The 19,751-nt window shown below is 34.1% G+C and overlaps 2 protein-coding genes and 1 long non-coding RNA gene across 4 annotated transcripts; 2 read left to right on the top strand and 1 right to left on the bottom strand.

Annotated features, from left to right (window-relative positions):
- Positions 1–2,849: 2,849 nt before the first annotated feature.
- On the top strand, positions 2,850–4,401 carry LOC141621158 (WEB family protein At2g17940-like). The gene is made up of 2 exons (XM_074437847.1): positions 2,850–3,057; positions 3,486–4,401. The coding sequence occupies exons 1-2, from the start codon at positions 2,914–2,916 to the stop codon at positions 4,047–4,049; spliced, it is 708 nt and encodes a 235-aa protein (XP_074293948.1). The 5' UTR covers positions 2,850–2,913; the 3' UTR covers positions 4,050–4,401.
- Positions 4,402–5,952: 1,551 nt separating this feature from the next.
- Positions 5,953–19,684, bottom strand: LOC141622417 (uncharacterized). 2 transcript variants are annotated; one of them, XR_012532962.1, is made up of 6 exons: positions 19,572–19,684; positions 19,344–19,492; positions 15,399–15,598; positions 9,295–9,394; positions 6,481–6,648; positions 5,953–6,382 (listed from the first exon to the last, which is right to left on the bottom strand). It is a non-coding gene; the product is annotated as an uncharacterized LOC141622417 (long non-coding RNA). The 2 variants fall into 2 exon arrangements; XR_012532961.1 differs by having other exon boundaries at positions 5,953–6,648.
- LOC141622416 (protein WUSCHEL) lies at positions 10,475–13,022 on the top strand. Its single transcript, XM_074438449.1, has 3 exons — positions 10,475–11,166; positions 11,267–11,364; positions 12,360–13,022. The coding sequence occupies exons 1-3, from the start codon at positions 10,776–10,778 to the stop codon at positions 12,717–12,719; spliced, it is 849 nt and encodes a 282-aa protein (XP_074294550.1). The 5' UTR covers positions 10,475–10,775; the 3' UTR covers positions 12,720–13,022.
- Positions 19,685–19,751: the final 67 nt, after the last annotated feature.

The raw sequence follows: 19,751 nt of genomic DNA on the forward strand, positions 1-19,751 counted from the left end.
AAAAAAAAAATCTCCGTGGTCAAACGTGGGATTCCAAAGTTTTGACCACGGCCAACGTTGGTTTCCCACGTTTGGACCATGGCAAACGTTGGTTTCCAACTTTGGTCCATGGCTGAACGTTAGATCTTAAAGTTTGGTCCATGGTTCAACCTTGGGGTACAAATTTCAGATTTACGTAGAAAAATCGCAATGTTTGCTATTACTAAGTTAATACGTGACGTAAATCAATTATCGATTAGATTTAACGGTGCGCAAAAAAAATAAAAATTAACCAAATGATGAAGATTAAGTTGTTGAAGTACCGGTAATTCGGGATCCGTCATGTTGTTAATTGTTGTTGTTGTTTTTTTAATTTAGTTGATTTTTAGTTGAATTTGAGAGGAAATTTTTTAGAGAGAGAAAGTGTTGAATGAGTGGAAGGACAGTTATCGTCTTTTTTTTGAAAAACGTCGTCGATATTTACTAAAACGTCGTCGATATAAATCAGCCCCCTTAAAATTATGGCCAGAGCTGGGGGTTAGTAGGGACTAGAGCGCTTACTCGACAATAAAAATTTAAAAGTTTTTAGTTATAGTTGTCAAAAAAATTTGGGTTTACCTTATCAAAGCGTCTTGCTTGTGACGGGCTAATCCCGTCACAAGCTGAAGACCTCTCACAAAAAGGGAGAGAGGACAAGGTGGGGCACCCCCATGTGCTCCCCCACTCACCTCTCATGGGTATTTTGTGAGAGGAAATGGTATCCGTCACAAGCTTGTGACGGATATCGCCGTCTTCAATGAGATTTTGTGTTACCTTATATACTACTCCCTCCAATTTCATTTATTACTCCCCTTTCTTTTTGGCATTAGAAATAAGGGAATCAATTTGAACCACACAATACACATGACCCACATCAAATTGATTTTGGACCACACAAAGTTGTCCAAAAAAGGAATGGGGGAACAATAAGGAAAAAGGATGAAAAAGGAAAGAGGAACAATAAATGAAATTGGAGGGAGCATTAGGGCATTAGCAATAGAGGTTCATCAAGAGGTTTGTAGGATGACATGTCCATCATTTTAGAGGTTTGTCAACAAACCTTCTATTGTTGGTGATGAGTGTTGAGGTTCATGGATGAGAGGGGTTACAAATTAGTAACCAGGTTTGTGGTGAGAGAATGTGAGAGGAGAAAAAGTATAGTGGGCCATGATATAAACCTTGAAGAGGTTTATTTGTTGTTGGTAGGGAGTTTGTAGGTAAATGAGTTTGTATATTAGGTTATGTGGCATGAGAACAACCCTCTTGGAGGTTTGTCTATTACTAATGCCCTTATCTAGAGTTGGCAATGGGCCTTGCTGTACCGGTCTGGGTCTCGGCCCGTCGTGCCCAGGCGTTGTTCTTGGCCGATGCACGGTTAATTGTGCTTTCGGGCCTTGCCGTGCCTAGATACGCGCATTTTCCCCTCTAACGCGCCGTGGCCCACTACTTCGCCCGCTGTGTCATGGTCGGGCCGGCCCGTATTGTTCCCCGTGCTCGCGTCGTGGTCGTGCCCAGGCACGATTTGGCTACTCTGCCATTATTCGTTTTTTCGGCTGAAATTTTTCGCCTTCGTTAATAAGTTCAGGACATGTCCCTACCACTCCAAGATACTATACATCTATACATAGGGTTGTTCAACGGTACATGCCAACTCGGCCCAGCCCGTACCAATGGGCCAAATTTTGTTAGCCCGACCAGCCTGTGGTCTAGACACAGCCCGCTCATCCCTTCGAGCCTGGCTAGTGCCGCATTTTTCGTGGCCCAGCCCAATCCCAACACTAAAAAAAAAAAAACAAAGGTGACCCAGCTCGGCCCGTTGTAGCCCGCTACTCAGTGGGCGCTGGGATCGAGTTAGAAGAAGCTGGCACGGCTTGGTGCAGCTCAGACCGGTCTCATGTTGAGGCCGTGCCTGGGCTGCAACCTCCCAACCCGTCCCGATCCACTGAACCGCCCTACTCATGGAATTGAACAAGAGCTACAAATTAGTTGAACTATGTTTTTCGTAACCTTCCTAATTGTAATTTGTTATGGATTTAGTAATGAATTTTTTGGCAAATTGGTGTTTATTAGCAAAATAATTAGGGAAATGGGGTTGGTTTGAAAATATTTAGACTTATGGTGTCCACGTCATCAGTTTCATTTTTTTTTTCAATTTTTAGGCAAAGCCGCTAAGTTTCTTAGCGGCTTTGTCTCTGTCATTTTTTTGATAATAAATGTCATAAGCTTATGAAAAATAGATAAATAAGGAAGCCGCTAACTTTCTTAGCGGCTTTGGTGGTATTCATTTTAAAATAGTAATCATCATCGGTGTTAGAAGGTGACGGTTTTTGAAAAAAAAATGAATAGTAAAGCCGCTAAGATTCTTAGCGGCTTTACTATTCACTTTTTTTTTTTTTTTTTTTTTTTAAAAAAAAAAAAAAAAAAAAAAAAAAATAGTAAGCCGCTAAGAAACTTAGCGGCTTTGCCTAAAAATTGGAAAAAAAAAAAAGCGACGCGTGGACACCACAAGTCTAAATATTTTCAAACCAACCCCATTTCCCTAATTATTTTGCTAATAAACACCAATTTGCCAAAAAATCCGTAAGTAATTGAAAATGTGAAACATTATTTGGCTATCCTAACGATTAAGATAGTACAACTACAAGCACAAACCACCAAAACCCAATATTACAGTAAAGTGGCCGTCAAGAAATGAAGCCGAACCCACTAATTTTATCTAATTATTTCACTATTTAGAATTTGGCATTCCCTAACAACTTTATATGTATTATGTATATAAAGAACAAATTTGTCGTCACATTCATTTAATCATCTTGAAATCAAAGTATTAGTGCAATTACTCAATTTTGAGTCTTGATAATAATAGTATTACGCAAGATAGCTGTTCTCGTCGCAATGGAAGCAGGGGAAGGAGGCGTGTTGGTGAAGGGCAGGGCAATAATTGATACACGGCCGCCATTCCAGTCAGTTAAAGAAGCTGTTGCACTGTTCGGAGAAAGAGTCCTCGTCGGAGAAATTTATGCCAAACAACTCAAAGAGGTTTAATTTGCATATCTATAGCTTGATATTTGCATGCATGCATTTCAAAAACATACTATAGCCCTATAAGTAAGAGTTGCATGCTTGGTCTCAATTATCTGCTTATTTTTTATTAAAATATATCTCGTAAAGAATATTGAACATTGTAACAAGATCATTTCAACTAAAACTTTAAGGTGAAATCAACCTCAATACTCCCCCTCACTCGAATGTTCATACTTCACAGGGCTTTAAGAATAGATAATGCATATGTCCATCCACACCATGCGCTCAAATTTCTCTTGTGAGAGTTTTGGAGAGTCCTAGAATTTGAACCTATAAACTTTTAATCACGCTGACTCTGAAACCGTGTAAGAAAAACGCACAATATATACATACTAATTACTAAGATGCTAACATCATCCTTGCTTTATTTTCTAATTATATAGATGGAACCTAAGGTAGTGGGGACATTCAAGAAACAATCAAACAACAATACTTCTACAATAACATTAGGAATTGTGTCATCAGAATTAGAGGAAACAAAGAAGAAGCTTCAAAAAGAAAGAGAAGAGGGAGATTACATTGCAACATGCCTAAAGTCAGTAAAAGAAGAGCTAGATCAAACAAGGAGAGAGCTTATGCAACTCAAAACCGCGAAAAGTTATTCAACTAAGCAACCAAAGAACATCAATCCAGAGATAGAAGAGCTCAATTTTGTCGATAATCCGACTTCTAAGCTTGATTTTGAGGATGACTATGGGATTTATCAACATGAGTACCATAGGAAAAAAAGTGTAACATTTGCAAGTCCACCCTCTTTAACAAGAGAAATCATGCATGATATTGTTGACGATGGTTCTTTTGGAAGGTTAGGAAGAAGCTCCTCTTTTAGAAAGGAGCTTAAGCCTAAGGAAGGAAAGAAAAGAACAATTAATCCTATTATAGGATGGTTTTTTCAAAGGAAAAAGAAAAACTTTGAAGGTGAGTTTGAAGGTTCTCCTAGACTATAAGAAATACTCCCTCAGTCTCGGTTAATTGTTATCATTTGTTTTTTGGGCACTATTCATAAAGGAGAAGAATTAAAATAGAGGTTTTTATATACTAATATGTCAATGCCACAATGCATTTTCTTATAATATGATTTTTTTTGGGAGGTAATATAGTGTTTGTTATTAATCATAAAGGATTTAAAAACAATTAAGTCTAGGCTTTTTTTACATGTAACGTTCATTACAACGCAGGCGTGTCATAAATTATTTAGAGGCCCCTTGCAAAAACAAAACCAAAGTCCCTCGTAATATATTTTTCAAAAAAAAAAAAATATCATCAATATGTGTTTGATACTAAAGAAAAGAAAAAGAAGACGAAACAAATAGTGTAAATTTTGTGTTAAATGAAATACTCAACTAGTGATATCATATCGACCAAAAGATATTATAGGTGGGGCTCGAACTTAGGAAGCTTTGACAAACAAAATAAGTACATTTTCGCCACTACACTATTTATACCACTTTTATTGATGAAAGGTTTTCATATTTTTTGTCAACATCTTGGAGACTAAGGAATTTGGATGTCCAATTCGCCCGCTTAGCCCACACTTAGCCTTAATCGCCACCGTTATAACGTTTTCATATAAATTGCTAAACTTAGATTTCATTCTTGTAAACTAAAATTATCTTTTAAAATCTAAATTGGTTTTATAAAATTTAAACTGATCTAAAGTAAAGTAAAATTTGATCAATAGTAACATTTCCTTATGCAATTCTCTCCCCTCTATAATCTTAACAGAATGTTGATCCTCCATACCAAATATTGAACAGTTGCGGTAGAACCCCATTTTAAATTTCGCACAACTCCTCAAAATATTAGAAACGGGCCCGAAATATATCCTACTAATAATTACAAGTGACTTTTATCGACGATAACATTAATTGTTGAGATTATAAACAGAGATTCAACATAATTGAACATCATATTTGGTATGGAGAATCAACATTCAGTAGCAAAATCATAGTACGATCGACTAACAATCCTCGAATGCGATACTAATCACACTATTATCCAATTTGCGAATAACTAACTACCTATATGATTGTGCTTGTCGTTTTCAAATCCAATTTGCAACTTCCATAACAAAATGACCGATATTCCTTTGTTTTATTGTCTTGCCACCCTAACAATAAGGCAAATTGGCAATTTGTTATTGGTAAGATGCTTCCTGATTTTATTGCTGAATCTTGGTGGAGTCTTCAGTCCAGCCAAACTAACAAAACTAACGACAATTGGTGTTTATCTGTCTTATGATTAAAACGGGTCAAATAACATCCCACACATATAAGTAAAACAGGTTTTTTATTAGTATCTAGGCATTCTACCTTAATCTTATATTATACAAGTATATACTCATATTATTTGATCCATTTTAAATTTAAGATGAATACTCCAATCTTAATAAGAATTTGTAAACTACTAACAATTAAAGCCACCTCAGTCACACACATCATATGATCATAATAATGATCATATTTTGCATTAAATTATAGGTCCTATAAAGTCGTATATTCCCATATCATGTTCTCCTATATATAAAAAAATAGTTTATCAAGCCAAACCACCTTAAAACATGTGCATAATGTGTGTGTAATTAAGAAATTGTACTATAACAATTTTACATATACATTTAATATATTACTCAGTAATAAATTAGTTGGTTTGCCTATGGTCTTATCTGCCTTAAGTATAAGACGGAAGCGTCCGTCTTAAATAAGAATTTGTTTTAATAAAATACTACGTACTAGCTCGCTACACCTAGCCCCTTATAAAAATCAACTAATATTATCTACAATACTATTTAAAATTTGTTGGATATCTCAACTAGCTTACTTGGTAGAGTTATAAAAGGTGATACTCATGATCTGAGTTCAAATCCCATCAGCATAAAAAACGTCCTTATATCTCCTTTTAAACCCAAAAAAAAAAAAATATTTAAAATCCGGTTTGTCGACTGCCTAACAGGGCCTAAAAATCTGAAGTCAGTAAGTATCACCTATCAGAGAACTACTTCATCTTCCTATATATATATATGCTCCCTGGATAACTACACATATAATACACCTACATAATAACAAGAACAAAAGACTTTTCTAAAGCACAACCATGAAAACACAATACCTTTGCCTACCTCTTATGAGACCCACCACCAGGACCACCACTGCAACATCCACCAAACAATCACCTTCAGCCAATCGGCGAGTCCTCTCTCCGTCAGCGTCTTTCACGGAGAAACTACGTGAGGCTGTTTTTCGCTTAATCATGGTCACTGCCCTCTCCAAGAGCAATAGTACTAGTAAGAATAATAACAATAATTCTTCAACATCATCTAGATTATCAAAAGCTGAGTATCATGATTATCATAATCAGAGTGTACGTAGCTCATACTACCTCAATGATCCTTACTCTGGTCAAGCAGTAGCGGATTGCATAGAGTTCATGAAGAAAAATTCAGCATCTTCCTCTCCGTTCGATCTCAGATTTCATCATCATGAACATGATGATGATTGTGAAGATAGCAAACGTGAGTCCTCTGTTGTTGCGGACATTATTATTCCCCTGCCAGTTATGTAACATTGTAACGTGTACGTAAAGGTGTAGACATAATGTTCTTTCTTATATTATTACTTCTTCCGATTCATTTGATTCTTTAGTTGATCAAACTACACCTCATACAAAAAAAAAACGTAAACAACCAAATGAATCGGAGGGAATACTTGCGTTTTCCACTGCGAGAAAAACGGGTGATGTACATTATATTAGTATCTTCTGCACAAAAGGTTCATGTCTCTAGCATATGATAGGATTATGGAGACAACTGGTTTACTTAAGACAATAATATGAATGATATGATTATGGTTCTCTCTCTTGTAAATTCTTTCTTATTCAATACCTATGGCTATAAAATATCATTCTTATTCAACAGCATTAGCTAATACTCCATCACCATACAATATGAACATGACATTATTACAAGTTTTCCCAAAAATTCAACAAAATCCAATAACTTGGTTAAAAAATTTAGGAACATCAGGATTATAAATATAAATGAAATAGAAAGATGTAGAGATTTTTAGTATAGACCACACACAATAATAAAGATAAGAATCGGAACAATAACAAGAACAATATTTACGAGGTTCACCAAATTGGCTACGTCCTCATTATAGTTGCACTAAGAATTTTAGTGATCACTCACAAATCACAATGCAAGGATTCAAATTACATAGCATTATCCTCCTTTTATAGTTACATGTCAAACTAAAATCACCACGTAACGTTTCCACCTTGATCAATGTAGAAATAAGTTATTAGTAACTCATCTGTATTATTTTTCAAAAAGAAACATCTACTCCATATCGGAGGGATTTAACCCTAACAAAAGAGTGACAACCACGATGTCATTTAACAGGATAGGGTGGCCCATTTCGCGAGTCTAGGCCGAACCATTTAATTAAATGGACACTCCTAAGTGTTATCAGCCAAAACATTGCAAACTACGAGCAAGGATCCTTTTCATTTCCCAAAAAGAAATGGAGGTTCATTACTTCTCAACGGTCCGGAATATATTTGGACTCGATCGAATGATTGTAAATTTATTTGGAAATAAAAAGTTAAATAAATGAAATTGAAATATATAATATAGTAATGTTTTATGAGAGAAAATAAATGGAGAGGATTCATCCCATAGCCCAAATATGCTATGGTAGACATTGAAAAGTTGGGCCTACTACCATGTCAAATTTAGATATTGGGCCTTGTACATGGAGGAGAGACTTGTCCACTTCTTAAGTTAAAAGAGGTTCATCCTAAAACCAACTTTATGGTTGTGTTTTCTATACATCCCTCAGACTCATCAAAAGTCTCAATAATAATATATCGGAGCCATTTAATTTACTATTTACATATATAAAACACTACTCACGGATCTTAAATTGGGTCAAGAACCTACTTAAGAGTTGTGAAAAAAAACTCTTCACTTTATCCCAAGTGTGAGTTTGAGACTTGTTAGAGGCTAAGGAACCAAGGAACTAAAGCAACCGTTCCAAACCCTACTTGAAAATGTCCACACCTTTAACCTATAGACATCTAAAGTCCTCTTTTCTAGTGGCTAAATAACGAGCCTTGAGCGAAATTAAACATCAAACTAAAAGTTTAAACTAATAGTTCGAGACCTATAAATTATTTTATAGTACTCTTTAACAGATTTGATATAAAACCAACTAAGACGATAAAAATACCGACGACAAAACATAAATCACCAATGAAAATACAATGTGGTACGAGTCAGAGTTAAATGCAGAAATATTATTGTGTTTGATTTGGTTCGTGAACTTAGCAACATATACTACGTTATTTGAAATTAAGTACTCCTATGTGAGCAGAATGGACCACCCTTAAGTTAGCCGACCTTAGAATTGGACCTATAACTTGGCAGAGAGTAGAATACTGAATAGGTTGCCAATATAAGTCTATTATGTTGACTGAAGTGTGGTAGTTCTGCTCTCACAAAATGGGCTTATTTGTTCTGTAATTATTCATTCTGATTTCCTATATCTGTGTTTCTGATTTTCTGGATTTTTGTATATTAATTAATGCACCATCTACTTTTACTTATGTTATTCCTAAACTTTAAAATGGGAATAGCAAGCAAGCTCCTAGTTTCTCACTTTGAAACATATTTTTCTAAAGCTTCATCAATCCTTTGTTGCTCGGAATTGGTTAAAAGTATCCGATACGGGTGCGTGTCAAGTGTTAGCTTCGTCTATTTTATGAAAAAAAAAAATCATGTTTTATCTAAAATAAAGTGTCCCAGTGTCCTGCCCACGCCCCAATGTCAAGTGTTCGACACATGTATGTAAAATTCGTCTATTAAAGAGTCCGAGCAACATATATAGATTCTGGTAGGAACTAGAAAGGATGTTTTTAAAGGGAGTGCAAGGCATAATTGCACCCACATTATTTAGGGATATATGTAGTTTAGTACAACAAATTATGAAATAATTAATTAAATTGTTGGTCAAGGGTTTTGTAGCGGTCTTATGTTAAAGAGGTATTTTTCAGACTATAAGTTTTTTTTTGTAGACTTATGTTTTGAATTCAAAATCAACCCATAATTATTTCTCTTTTTTTGTTACAAAACGTTAAAGCATAATTATAAAGATAGCTAAAACTTTAACTAAAATAGATATTAATTAGGCTCACCTTTAAAATTTCGTGTAAAATCCAATATCCGAGGAGACGTTGAGCATCAGATCCATATCCGAGGAGAAGTTGAGCATCAGATCCTTTAAGGCTTCAAGTCCTACAATTGCAAAAAGAAATTCATCTTTGTACCATGTAGGTATGTAACATACATGCTCTCCCTTTCCTTCTCGTAAAGTATACACCAATTAAGATAAAACGAATTTTAAAAAAAGGTCACTGTACCATTTTGTGTTTCATTTGTAAGCTAATTAAGAAAGATATTGCAAGTACAAGAGCTTGCAAGACAAAACATAATCATCAACATATAATGAACCCAAGAATAAATAAACAAATTAAATCTGTGCAATAAAGAAAAATGATGTTGTACAGCGTTCAACATGCATAAGATGACTAACCATTTTCATGAAAAAACTATTCCCTTAAATTTCCCTTCACGAGATGGATTCTCACTTTACCAGCATTAAACTTCAGTACAATGATTAATCAGAGCAAAAGTACGACAATTAATACACTGGGTTTTTCTCTTATGACAATATATTTCAATAATGAAGATGGAATCTTCATAAAAAGAAGAGAACCCTAATACAAGCAACCATCAATAATCATAAACATACACCGAGTAAATTGGAGTAGTATTCATGGTCAAATTCAAAACTAGCTCGCTAATTTTATCACAAACAAATATATCCGAGTAGTATTCATGGTCAGATTCAAAACTAGCTCGCTAATTTCACATAAACTAAAAAAATGAAAGCTTAAGAATAAATTTTTCTCAAAAATTCATTTATTTTCATCTCTCAGTCTCTCACTTGCACTAATGCTTTTCAGTTTTCCCCTATATAAAACAGTATATAGCAACTACAATAATAATCATAATAGCTTTTCGAGCAGTATTCAGAGTTAGATTCAAAACTCGTTCGTAATATATATCACAAACATCTATATTCGAGTAGTATTCATAGTCAAATTCAAAACTCGCTAATGTATTTAAATCGCTTCTATAATTTCAGGTAAATCAAACAAATGAAAGCTTAAGAATAAGGTCGTTTCTCAAAAATTCACTCATTCTTTTCACCCCTCACTCTCTATCTCTCACTAGCTCTCTTTTACTAAATTTTTTTCCTTATATAAGATAGTAGCAACAACAATAATAATCATAATAATAGCTTTTCCTCCATAACTTTTGAACCAAGCAATATATTCTCTGAAGCCTCAGCCTTTCTACAACCTCTTTTGTCCCATCCCTTTTTCTTACAACCTTTCAACCTCAACAAGTCCTTCTCTTGCAGATTATCTCTGATCTTCCCCCACATTACCATAACTCCCTCTACACACTACACATTCACTCATATAACTTTATTTTATTTTATTTTTAAAAATAAAATAAAAATTTATAGCATTATATAATATCTCCTAGCTTCATTCTTTCTGTTTCATTGTTCATTCCTTCACTATTTCTTAAACTCTGAAAAACAAAAATGGAACTTCAACAAAATTCACAACTTGATAGAATAAGTGGAGGCAACTGCCTTTGTAGACAAAGTAGCACAAGGTGGACACCTACAACTGAGCAAATAAAGCTTCTTAAGGAGCTTTACTACATCAATGGTGTTAGGTCTCCTACTGCTGATCAAATCCAAGCCATTTGTTCTCGTCTTCGCCGCTATGGCAAGATTGAAGGCAAGAATGTTTTCTACTGGTTTCAAAACCACAAGGCTAGGGAAAGGCAGAAGAAAAGGCTTACTCCCTCAAACTCTACTACAAGTTCTAATAATAATGGGGGTATTAACTGTTGGAAACACGATGAGAACACTAAATTCCCTTGCATTAGCAGTAATAATAATAATTATAACGGTAACAATAATCCTGGTAAATTTTCCTACTACTTTTTATTTCATAGTATCATTTCTTTGGTTGGTTTGTTACACAGCTTTAATATGATTTTTTTTTTGTGAAATCCATTCATCAGGGGTATGTTGTAGCTCAGCTGGTGATGTGGGGCCTGGAGGTGGGCAATTAGTAGGGAGTTTTGGGTATGGAGCTTTGACCATGGAGAACAAGTTTAGGGTAAGTATTCATATAAAATTGTTTGCCCTAGCTAAATCATATTCTTTTTTTTTCTTCCTGAAAGTGAATATAAATTAGATTAAGAAACCAAATAATTTATACAACAAATTACGGAGGGGGGGTTTGGTGAGAGCACGGCACAAGTCGCGGAGTCAAGATTACACAAGTTAGTAACAAAGTTTGGTTCCACATTCCATCGAAGAAGCAGCATGTTTTCAGCAATATTTTCAAATAAATCCAGTTTTTTAAAATTACTCCCTTATAATTTTTTTTTTTCTAAAATTACTCCCTTAAGATGCACTTTCATCAAATTTATACATTGAAAGGTATAACAATGGAGAATAGGGAACTTATTCGTCAGTTCATGAACTTATTCCGTTTGTAGCTTAACCAATTTATACATTGAAAGGTATAACAATGGAGAATAGGTTCAAAAACAGACCCAGTAAATCACCTAAATTGAAGTTTTGAAGCAATTTTTGAAAAAAAAAAATACATTTTCAAGGGAGTAATTTAGGAAAAAAATTATATGGGAGTAATTTTAAAAAACTTTATTTTCGAAGGGAGTAATTTTTAATTTACTCTATCTAAAAATACCCTCTTTTAAGCATACTCCTTATTATTTATCATTTAGAGAGAACTGTTATTTCCTACTACAACTTTTAAACTATCTGGAACACTAGTATTCTTATTACAAATAGAATATGCCCCCTTCCAATTTATCTGACTTGGGTTAGTCTTTATAAAAAGTGTTAGTGAAGGAATATTCAACAGACAAGTCAATTGTCAATCAAAAATTGTACTATTATTGTGTAATAAAATTATTTCTAGGTTAAAATGAAGAGCCAAGAACAAGCATGCCTACTCACACTTCTGATACGAGTACTTTTTTTATCAAACCGACCTCAAATTATTTTAGGAACGTCTTAAGCTTATAATTACCGTTATAAATTTTATTGAACTCACCTTTGCCCCCTTTCATTGCATTACAACAGGACTGTTCAATATCAGGAGTAGTTATTAATGGTACTGGAAATGTGAACAACACTTTCCAGTGGACTTCTATGGGGAGTACTAATATCAATACTCATGCCTACTCCAACTTCAATAATGAGGCATTATCAACATTTGATGAACAAGATCACTATGTTGCAGTACCCGAGATAGAGACACTTCCTCTATTCCCAATGCACAATGAAGATCACAACAATGATCACCTTAACCGTGACCACCACTTCCCGTCTACTGGTTGCTACACCAGCGGCTACCCCTGGTTAAATGGTGCTGCCAATGGCGCGTCGCTGGAACTCAGCCTCAACTCCTATGGTTATGGCTGTTATTCACATAATTACTAGCTAAATAACTAAAATAGGTAGACGATATAATTCTATGTAATGTTATTTAGTGTAGCTAACTACATGCCTACATAATCTTGTATTCCGTATAGGGGGGTCATTTTCTTAGAGATTTTCCCTTTATTAACTTAAGAGGGAATCGAGTTGAAAGCAAAAGACTTGATCCTCCCCAAGTAGTTTCGAACTACGGCACCTTTAATGAGACTTAGGCACTTATTCTAATCAATCAATATCTTCATGTATTTATTAATGTTATGGTTTGTCTTTTATTCAAAGCACATAGTTGCAACATGCAAGTACAAATCAAAATCATTTGAGAAAAACATCACCACCATAAAAGAGAGATAGAAAGAGAAAAAAAAAAAGCAGCATGTTTTCATGGGATAGGGAATGTAAACAATGGCGTTATAGACTCGTATGATCCTAATAAGAAATTTATGAACTTTGAAATCTTTTAGTAACATCAAAGGGTAGTATTTCAGCAATATTTTCAAATATATTTGGTCACAAACTCTGGTATGAGACGATCTCACAGCAAACTTATTACAAGACCTCTTACTTAAAACATCGTCAATTTTCTTATCTCATGTTTTTTTCTTTTTCGATCTCTAGCTTCTTATTTTTAAAAAGTTATATATCACATTATATTAACGTGAAATGCTCTTGCATAAAACTTACTCAGGAATTAGGAATCATAAATAAATCCTAACAAATGGGGAGGGGTCAAAACCCGGGTCAAATAACATAGATAAGAGTATAAGACAAAGGCAAAATGAATAGAGACCAGCACAAACAAAATTCTCCAATTCTCCCTTCTATACAAGTAGAGAGTCACTTAACCCATTTAACTTTAAATGATATATCCGTCTTAAGGAACACCTCCTTCAAATAAATGGAAAAAGGGTAGAAATCACTTTAGGTAACTCTGACACACACAGAAGGAGATCCTCTCTAGTTCTTTTTGGGCCATTTTCTCTCCCGTGAATTATTATACTATATATTATTATTATTCAACTCATTAATCCTTTTCTATTCTTGTGCAATTATGACCATTAAGGAGGTAATGGATCCTTACCCCTCTGACACGGTGGATAAAATTCACCTCAATATGTAAATCAACAAAAACATATTGTTGTCAAGTACTTGTTGGCTCGTGCTATATAACGACCAGTCATGGGTCTCTCTCTCTCTCACGTAGTATCTGACTAAAACAGTGCAACAAGAAGTACACATGCCCTGGTGTTAAGTCAGTTCCAGAATCAAAGCCTAAACAATACAAGTAAAGGCCCACCAGAGACATCCAGTAGAAAAACAGCCAACGTTCCGGGATTAATAACGGGTGAATATTTGTTGTTATACGTCCTCTTCATCAAATAAATGCATACCCAAGTCACTGGCTGTAGCAGATAGGACGTCCAATTAATTGGGTAAAAATAATTTGGAGAATTACATCTTGTACTAATTTACCCTTCAACAATTATCAAGTACTCTACTCATTTTCCCTCGGCTGCAGCTTTCTAGAGCTCTATGAATGAGAAAATAAAGAATTTATTTAATTAATAAATTAAGGAAGAAAGTTGTTTTGAACCATACAACATAAAATATCTCCAACTTGTGAAGATAATCTACAATATTGATAAGTTTCATGACAAATATCCCATACCGGTCATGTAATCTATATAAAGAGTGACTTCTACGACTCTTTCGAGAAAACTTTGACTTATTGTAATTTACTCCCAAAAACGAAAGTTTTTACCAAGACTTACTATCCCAAGTATAATCACTACAGATGCATGTATGTGACAAGATCGTTGTAAAATATATAATAGAGTCAATTAATAATTACTCTCTTTTACATAACACTTTTCTAAAATAACTCCCTTTTATAAAAAAATTTATAACTTACTCCCACATTTTTTACTCAGGTCAAAAATTGCACCGGAAGCCATTTTAAATTTTACCCACTTCATCCCTTTACCCGGTTTTCCCCCCAAAATTTAACCTAAATTCTTGATGATTGAATCTACCTAAATTGAATGAGTGCTTGTACTCTCCATCAATTACAATATTGATAACCGTAAGTTTTTGATTCTATTATGTTCAATTGACATTTTGATTTCTACATTTGTAAACAAGCCCTAATTTGAATTCAAAATCAAAAATGGTAACTAAAATAGGATAAACGCTAAAAAGCTTAACAAAACACCCGAAATTTGAAGGAACGCTGAATAAATTTGCAAATTAGAAAAGAAGAAAAGATAAGTACCTTGATTCAATAAGAAGAAAATGAGATTGATAATGGATTAATAAGGAGAGAGAAGAGGTGAAAAACATAAGAATATAACAAGTCAACAACATTAAGCAAGGGTATTTTTATCATGAATTTTGGCTTTTTACCTGAAAATTTTAAAATTGACGGAAAATACACCGGAAAGTCATTTTTTGGGAGCAATTTTTAACCTGAGTAAAAAATACTCCCGTAGGAGTAATTTATCAAACAATTTATAAAAGCAAGTTATTTTAGAAAAGTGTAATGTGTGTAAGGGAGTAATTATTATTTAACTCTATATAATAATGGTTTAATAACAATTATCGCACGATACTTTTTGGTATAAACACTACGGAGTATTGTTTATTAATAGCAATAAGTGAGTGAGAATATATGGAGTTCAGGAATACCTTAACTCAGGGAATAGTCCACCTCAAAAAAAACTCAGGGAATAGTCACAGGGAAGAGGGGAAAGATCCAAAAACCTCCAAAAGCAGGCCTCGAAAAAACCTCTCCCAATGATGAAAAGTAAGAATAATATATGCCTTGTATTGTCCAGCCGTTATTCGTTAGAATAAAGTTTTCGCAACTCTCTTTGGTATTTGAGATCCTACATAGAAAATGCTGCATATTACTTCTCTTTCCCATCAAAATTACCAATGCCACTGTTAAAGAAACTACCAATTCCCAACAGTAGGCTCTAGCTACAATCATCAAAGCATGAAGCATCTCAGAATTCTTTGTGCATCATTTATAAACTTGTTAGTCATGGAGATATAGTGTGTCAAATAATTCACAAATTCTTGTTTAAGGCCGACATATCCATCTTAAACTTAAAACGGGTCAAATAGAATAGATAAGACAAACGCAAAATGTCTAAAGTTTAGCAAAAAGTTTGTCTCATCAATTCAAGTGGAGTACTAGATTAGAGACATGGTAACTAATATATGTACTAGAAGAATTCGTAAATAAACCCGATAGCATGTTATTCATACACCACACCTAATCAAAATCCCTATCATAGATAAGCAATCAAAAACAAAGAGGGAGACTCTTACTGGTTAAGGTACAATAACATGGTACCTTTACGTAGTTTTTATATACAGTATATATACTTTTACTTTTATTCTCTTATTTTTAAAAGGAGTACAAAATGCTAATTAACATTCAAGATCGATCATACACATAATAGAAAATATGGAATTTTCAAATTTATCTTACAACAATGACTAATCTACATCTTATGATCATAACATTCCTCTTTATGGTCGTTTAGTAGTCCATCCATGATCCATGTAGACTTTCTCCATTATAGCTTAAGGAAAGCTATAATTAAACAAAATGGTACTAACATTATTCCATCCTCCCAAAAAGAGGAAAACGCTATTGAAAACGGTCCGAATTCTCTCCATTTAAATGTTAATTTATCACTTCAATCCATATGATTTCTAAAGTTTACAGTCAAGGATAAACTTCTAATAATCTCTTGATAGTGTAGCAACAAATTTCAAAATACTAACTTGGCATAACATAAGTAGAACAACACATCCTTCCCTTCAAAACCAATTACTCCATTTGCTTTATAAAGGTTACAGTTTTTAAATTTTGACCAAATTTTGTTAAAGAAATACTCGCAAAATAACTTTCCATTTGCTTTATAAAGGTTAAAGCATCAAAAAAAATAAGATACAACACTTGTGTGTATTTATATTTATTAACAGAAAACTTTTCAAAAATAATATTTTCAACAAAAAATTATACGGAGCGATATTTAGAGGAGAGAAGCAAAATCAAAATAGCGTCTTGAAGACCATTCAAAAGCAAGTTGTGTAATTAGGCCTTGCTCTTTTGGACTTAAAGTCACCCCCTTTAAGTTCAGTTCCTATAAATTCAGTCCAGTTCTTATAAATTCAGTTCAGTTCAGCTCTTATAAGTTAAATTCAATTCAGCTCATATAAATTCAGTTCAGTTCTTATAAGCTAAGTTAAGTTCAGTTCCTATAAGGTCAGTTTAGGCAAGTTCATACAACTTATATTAACTACAAATTCATACCCGTTTTCTAATATTGACAAATTGAAAAAATAAAATAGTACGCTTTTCATTTAAATCAATGCAAAAAAAAATCCAATATTAAAATTATCCAATACACATTATTCTTAAATAAAAAAACAAAAAAAATGACCTATAATTTGTTTATGCTAAACCGCCTACTCATTACTTATTTACAAGTCCACCTATCACCTATACCAGTATACCTTATTAATCTCAACAGATCTGAAACAAAACGTAAGGAATCTATGTATAAGATACGAAATAACATAGTAAAAGACATTTGACGAGACAATAGATTCGATGATGTCATTGAAAATAAAGATGAAGGATGATAATATGGAAATAGATGTTTAGAAAAAAAAAAAATGTAATATGTTATATATTTTTTGTTGTAATGTATTGTAGTACTTGTATAAAAAATTAACTTATATAAACGCAAAAATTTTATAAGTTCAGTTTAGCTTGTATAAGTTCAGTTCAGTTCAACTTTTATAAGTTAAATTCAGTTCAGCTCCTATAAATTCAGTTCAGTTCAGCCTTGAAGTCCAAAAGAACAGAACCTAGTCTTAAATAAAGGGAGTCTTGCAAATACAACTCTTCGTGGATCTCACTTATTTGCGCTAACCGGTCAAACCATACCCAATATTAATATACTTTACCCTAATAATAAAAAGCTTTTGGAAGTACTTCGTGTAATATTGAAGGGAAGGTTAGTCTACAAGATTTTAGATGAAAACCTTTCCTTGATTTAGTTTGACAAAACCTCAGAATCAGCCCTAATGCCATATAGGGCACTTGCTCTTGTGACTTGTGAGTAGTGGACTAGTAGTAGTAGTTTACAAGTGTAATACTCCCTCTCTCCAATAATTTACATTTACTTTATTTTATAAAGACAAAATAAAGCAAATGTAAACTATTGACGGATACGAAGGGAGTAGAAAGGAGAGAGCAACTGAAAGATAATAATCCCATACTATAGTGGATAATATACAGTGGGATTTAGTTGAGGATCTAAAGGAAAATCTGGGAACTTTTTCAGAGCCCAAGTACGCAATGTCCTTAAACTAGCAAAGTAAAGCTTATGAAGCAACTTGTGACACACTCTCATTTTAGTGGGGAGCTTTAAATTTCACCACCATAGTACAAAACCCCACGGCCAACAGAACATCATAAGTTCATAGTGCAATGTACAATTGTACATGTACCTTTGTTTTTTCTTTTGTACCATGACACTAAGACAGTGAGGATGTAAAATTCATATATTATTGGTTTCGTCTATATTGTTATATTGTCCGTCACTTTCCTAAGACTTGGCAAACGGGTCATTCGAGTGCAGTAAGAGTGTCATATTTTATGTTTGTGTCATTTCAGTAGGTTAGCATTCAAATAAGGTCAGAATATTTTGGATATGGATAGGTTTCGATTTTGTTATTATCAAGTCATTAAGTGGTAAGAATCAATTTGGGCTCATCGAAATTCACATCGGATTGGTCAAAGGTCAATGCAGATTTTGGGACATGTTCGAGTTTGTCTATTCGAGCATGGGTATAGTCTGATCGCTTCAGTTTTTCCACTTCTATTCTTCTTAATTATACAGTTTAGTGTCCTGCTTATTTTCGGAAACTACAATAAACCGAGGACAATGCAGATTTTGGTACATTTCATCATTACCTTTCCTACCCATCCCTCCTTCCCAAAGGAAAACAGATTACCTGACAACAACTGTGACATCCCAACAACAACAAACAATTCTCCCAAAATGATTTGGGATCGGCTTGTGAATTTTCAATGCAGCAAGAAAAATGCTGAAAGAGTAAATAAATTAGGACATGGCGTCATCAAAGCACAAGGACTGAAAGAAACAATTACTCATACTGATGCACATTTACTTGTGCTGTCGTGCATACTAAAACTCTGTACATGAGTAATAAACAGTGTCAAGACACAGGGTGAAACTTTTCTTCTACTTCAACTTTTTTTGGAGGGGGATGAAGTCATGAACTAATGATGGTGGCAAGAATACATTCACCATGCTCAACCAAAAGGCCAGCAAAAATTTTCTAGCCACAGACTTGCCAGACAAAAAAGTCAGAGAGGAAATTTTCATGTACATGTTACACGAAAGTCTTCAAGTATATGGATTTAAAATAGTTTGTATGGATGAGTATATGTTGCAATTTCAAAAAATAGGAAGTAGATCATGATAATACTTTTGGCATTGTAGAGGATTAATATAATGTTGCATGCAGTAGTGTAGTTGGGGTAATTAGAAGATAAAAATATGAAGATATGGACTATAGTACCTGATTAAAAAGACCATTACTTTCTGTCGCAAAACAGACTCCAACATTCGCTCCTAAATGTCCATTGTCCAATATCTCCCCTTGTAAAGCTCCAGAAGGACCAAAACCATACAAAGACTCGGCAATTCAGTCCATTCCCCATGTATAGGCTGTTAAAGCAGATTACATGGAGTGAATATTCAAGCAAGATATCATACCTCGGGTAAGTCAGGTAGCATTTCGTGTTACCTGAAAAACTGTCAAATTCTAACGAGGTGGTTTCCTCCTCGGATAAGTCCTTATTTAAACAAGTCAGAGGCTCAAAATGATTGCTCAGAGGATCCAGTCCCAAACATGGGGGTTCTTTTTCAGTAGTTCTCGTCGTGCCACCTGCACAGAGATAATATTCAGGACTCAGCATATGCACAT

Source organism: Silene latifolia, chromosome X (assembly GCF_048544455.1).
Source record: "Silene latifolia isolate original U9 population chromosome X, ASM4854445v1, whole genome shotgun sequence".
NCBI classification, from domain to species: Eukaryota; Viridiplantae; Streptophyta; class Magnoliopsida; order Caryophyllales; family Caryophyllaceae; genus Silene; species Silene latifolia.